This window comes from Myodes glareolus, chromosome 4 (genome assembly GCF_982192425.1).
Source record: "Myodes glareolus chromosome 4, mMyoGla1.1, whole genome shotgun sequence".
NCBI classification, from domain to species: Eukaryota; Metazoa; Chordata; class Mammalia; order Rodentia; family Cricetidae; genus Myodes; species Myodes glareolus.
Window position 1 is genome coordinate 66,567,263 of NC_142029.1, and position 5,143 is coordinate 66,572,405.

The following is a 5,143-nucleotide window of genomic DNA, read 5'->3' on the forward strand; positions in this document are numbered from 1 at the left end:
ACCACCGTCCGGCTGAGTTCACTTTCTTTGCTCTAAGTATTACCCTATTCACTAACTAACTCTCTCAATATTACTTCAGTTTGTGGCCTCTTTTAATTTTATTTTTATTGACATATATATATATATATATATGCAAAAATATGAAAATCAATCCAGTCTCTGTAAAACAAACACCATGTTTTCTTCCTTATTTTTATTAGATTTTATATACATACATCCAATTGTATACATAAATATGATATGAATGTAGGGGAACAAAGAATCTAATATACACAGGAGTATAGGGCTGTAAAGTGAGATTTGAGCAGGTAAGGAGGAAATAAAATCTTTTTGTCACAAGTTTTTATATAAAAATCTTATTTAGCATAATAATATTTACAATATATATACACAATGCCAATTTTGAAAATCAATAATATACACTGATATCATATTGATAATTATATTGATGTATATATTTAACATCATATATAATAAAATATATTGAGATATATTTAACATCATTACAATTTAATGTTCTGATACAAGTAAATTAATTGCCACAAGAGCAAATTCCTAAAATAATGTTGAGACTACATATCTCTGCATGTTCTAGTATTTCACAAGCTTCCTGCACAATTTGATGCAGGAAGAAGGTACATGATAGAAATGGTCCATTACCCCTGGACATCCATCCACCTCAACTGATATAAACAGGTTCCTGATCATTGTACTTTACCTGGAATGTGATACTCTGCTCCAGCTGCATAAAAGACACAAAGATACATATCCTTCTGTTGTTTTGAATGTTTCAAATGTCAGCTACATGGGTTTTCTGTCTTTATTGCATCCTTCAAGATGAAGGAAAACTGACCCCACCACAGAAGCTCCATTTTCTTTACCACAGTCTTTTGTGGCAAGTCACACACATGTGACTTTGATGACAGTTGTGTTTTTTCTAAATATAGGTGATCCCCTTATTCTGAAGTTGATTCTGGCCTACTCCTTAAAGGCAGATGCTTTATGTTTTAAGCTAGTTGCACGTGTATTTCCTTGACTTTAGCATGGTAGAGGATTTCTAAAATCCTCCCTTATCTGAACTTCAGATGCCTCTTAGAGATGGATGTTCCTCAGAAAAGTTGCCAAATTATTCATGGGATGGGATGAAGTTTTGCTTGTTGTTCTCATAACACTGTTATTAAAGTAAATATAGTTTTCATTTTGTATCAGATTTTTATCATCTACAATATGATCAATTCATGTATACACAAATAATATTGACATCATGTTAGCAATCAAATTAGTAAGCCCATCATATCCTAAAACCTTGCCATGCCACTTCATGTTTTAAGTTTACTTGCCTTAATTTCTGTGTTTTGAATGTTTAATATAAGAACTGTTTCCATTAGTTTTGAGTAAACTTTATTTTTTCCAAAGAGTGCTCACCTTTATAGACCTGGAAGGAGGGGGGAGGACCTTGGGCTTCACGGGGCAGGGAACCCTAACTGCTCTTAGGACTTGAGAGGGAGGGGAAGGAAAAAGGGAGGCGGGGAGGAAGTGGAAATTTTAATAAATAAATAAATTAAAGCAAACAAATAAACAAACAAAAAGAGTGCTTCACTGTAGCTTTGGACCCTGTCCTGGACCTAACTCTTATAGACCAGCCTTGTCTCAAACTCACAGAGTTTTTCCTGCCTCTGCCTCCCAAGTGCTGGAATTAAAGGCACGTGAGACCACCTCCCAGCTTCTTTATCATATTTTTAACTACATAAATTATATTATACATCATCTTTGTAAATTATTCATTCAAAATGTCACATAACTGACTAAGTGAAAAAATTATTCCAGTCTCTATTCTCTTATCATGTGTTAAATATTATTTTATTTTGTTCTCTATTTGAACCAGGCAAACCTAGTTATAACTATCCTATGCCAGTAGGGTCATTCAATTCTTCTTTTATTGATTAGTATTTCATCTTACATATTAACCTCTTGATTTTTCAGGTTGTTTAAAAGATTTCCTTCAGAGAAAAAAAAACAAAATAGTACTCTTCCAAACAATTTATTAATGATTCATAACAATAATTGGATTGCTGAAGCTAATGTATATTTTTGTTTCATTAAATATTGTTATGTTAATGTAATGAAATATTTTGATTTTTCTATATTAGCTAATAAGATATTTGCTGAATATCTTCAGTCAATTTATGCACATCACATGGATTCTGTGTGCCACAGAAAAGTATCTCATAATTATGAGAACTCAAGGAACATCTAAAATTGGTTCTAGAATTATAAATATTATTGTAGGACATTATATTTCACATTGTCTTGGCAAAAGAAGTCTATCAATAATAAACTAAAAATTATTGGACAAATTTATAGAGATTAAATACAAATACAACTATGATGATAGTGCTTCAAGTAGTTAGTTAAATATGGATGTAAATTGGAGCTAAATACATTTCTTAATGCCAACTTAATGCTAAGAAGAAATGCTTTGTAATAAAGAGTCCATACTCCTCATAAATACAGTTCAGAGAAGATGGCAGGGTAGATCATAGGATAAATATCATGATTGGCAGTTCCTCAGGAGCAAAGTTGCTATGTTGCTAGCTGAGGACGATCATGGAAGGATTTCTAAGAGTCAGATAAGATAAATACAAACAAGTCTGCATAAAACTGAAACTTATGAATAAGTGAAATGATTTAGGAAAATAAACAGTATAGTTAAATGAGGACAACAACATAAAGAAAATCTGATGAATTGTCTTACTTTGAGGCTGTATTCGATGACAGAAGTTTTTAAAGAGAAATTATCCACAAAAACTTAAAATAAAAGTTATTTATACACAATATCTATATGACTAATAATGCAAATAAAGTATGTATTTGTCCTGTGCTATAAGACAGGAAACAAACATGGTCAATAAGATTCATTTTTGTGTTAACATCAAAATAGAGTATCATTAAGGAAGCTTAGAAAAAGTATGGCTTGATATGGGAAAAATGTAATTTCCTGTCTTCTGCCATATTACCGTAGATTATTAGTGATCATTTTCAGCTGCTGTAGGTTCTTAGAATTATTAAAGACTAGAATTCATTATGGTCTGACACACACTTATGTGAACTGGTGCCAGAGGAAGCGGAATTAGGGCACTCACACTTTTAAAATTGGAAATTTCTGTCCCATTTATGTTTCTTCAATTATTAAAACTTTTGAGGAAATGTATTATTTTATACTGGTATGTGATAAGTCATCCACATGTCGTGTAACATAAACAAATAATGTAATAGATACACATACATAGAATTTTGTGTGATAATAGAAAAAATAGATTAATATATGTCAAATATTATAAAAAAATCAAGGTGCTTTTATTCTTCATTCAAAATGAATGTTCTATTTTTCCTAATTTTGGTGTTGCAAGATATCATAGAGGACATATAACAAGAGGTATCTTGTCATATAATTGAAGGCAAGCTGAAGACAAAGTCACCACTCTTCAGTGCCTCCTATAGGATTCAGATAAAATAATAGATGTGAGGTAATAAGTTTTAAAATGTTAATTCTGGGAAGAGTAATAAAGGCTCCAGTGGTTTGCTTCTCACACTGATTAGTACATCAAGCAAGGTACCATGTGCTATTTGGAAATGTCTATTTTTATTTCATAATGCAACATTTTTTAACTGGTTTAAGTTCATTGGAATCACAAAGTCTATAGGTGCTTAAACAATTAGGATGTGTCTTATTCTAGTAGATCTATTCTAGATATAGAGAAAAACCATGCTGCTGCTGAAGTCTTCAGAAAAAGATGAAATGTTGGATACCAGCAGGAGATAGTGAGATTTTTCTGATGTGGATGGTGCAATTTGACTCCAAACTAAAATTTCTTGTTTGGAAGTTAGTGGGATGAGTGTTAGAAATTTAAATTTCTTGATTGTTAGTACTATGTTTTTGCTATTGCAAAAGTTTCTTTACACATGGAACTTCATTTTATGAAATAACTTATTTAGAGCAAGTTTTACATCCCTATTCCTCAGGCTGTAGATCATAGGATTCAGCATGGGCACAACAGTCGTATAAAACACAGAGGACACTTTGCCTTTGTCATTGGATCTGACTGAGAAGGGCTGTAGGTACACGAATGCCAAGGAACCAAAGAAGACAGCAACAGCAGAGAAGTGGGAGCTGCAGGTGCTGAAGGCTTTGAATCTGCCCTCAGTGGATTTGATACGGAGGATGCTAGCAATGATGAAGATGTAAGAACCCAGGATGGCCAGGGTGGGAACAAGAATGTTAAAAGCACTGAGATACAGGAGGAAAACCTCATTGATGAAAGTATTGGAGCAGGCAAGCTCCATCAATGGAAAAAGATCACAAAAGTAATGGTTTATTGTATTAGCCTTACAGAAAACCACTCTTAGCATGCAGAATGTATGGATAGAGGCACCAACGATGCCCACGCCATAAACCCAACCTATCATCCAGGAACAGACTTGGTAAGACATAGTGACATTGTAGAGCAAAGGATTGCAAATGGCAACATAACGGTCATATGCCATGGCAGCCAGCATGTGACACTCAGATATAACAAAAGCAAGGAAGAAATAGAGCTGAGTCATACATTCTGGGTAGGAGATGACATTCTTCATTGTCACAAAGTTCACCAGCATTTTGGGGGTGATGACAGTGGAGTAACAGAGGTCAATGAAGGAAAGACTGCTGAGGAAGAAGTACATGGGGGTGTGCAAGTGGGAGCTGAGCAGGATCAGGATGATCATTCCCAGGTTCCCCAGCACTGTGAGCAGGTAGATTCCAAGGAAGAGGGGGAATAGAGGAAGTTTCAGCTCTGGTTGGTCTGTTAACCAAGAGAGGATGAACTCAGTCACTGTGGAGTCATTTCTTTCTGGCATTTCTCCCTGGATGTTCTATATAGGAAGTGAAGAAAAAGGTTATTTATCACACATCTGCTTGATATGTGACATTGAATTCAAGATTTCCATTCTGGTGTTTTCTGTTTTCAACAGCTTTTCATTTTTGTTACCAGCTAAAACTCTAACATGGGAATACAAATAGATGTTTAACGTATCTATGTCTATCTATGTTCCATGAACACCCAAAAAGACAGATATATTTAATTTAATGGAATTTTCTAGCAAT

At 33.9% G+C, this 5,143-nt stretch overlaps 1 protein-coding gene across 1 annotated transcript; it reads right to left on the bottom strand.

Moving 5' to 3' along the window:
* Positions 1 to 3,957: 3,957 nt before the first annotated feature.
* LOC148122299 (olfactory receptor 8G50-like) lies at positions 3,958 to 4,902 on the bottom strand. Its single transcript, XM_087905049.1, has one exon. It carries the CDS (start codon positions 4,894 to 4,896, stop codon positions 3,958 to 3,960), a length of 939 nt encoding a protein of 312 aa, XP_087761175.1. The 5' UTR covers positions 4,897 to 4,902.
* Between the last annotated feature and the right edge of the window lie 241 nt (positions 4,903 to 5,143).

Excerpts from the sequence above, each read along its gene's own strand:
- LOC148122299 (XM_087905049.1), bottom strand. The coding sequence starts at position 4,896 with ATGCCAGAAAGAAATGACTCCACAGTGACTGAGTTCATCCTCTCTTGG.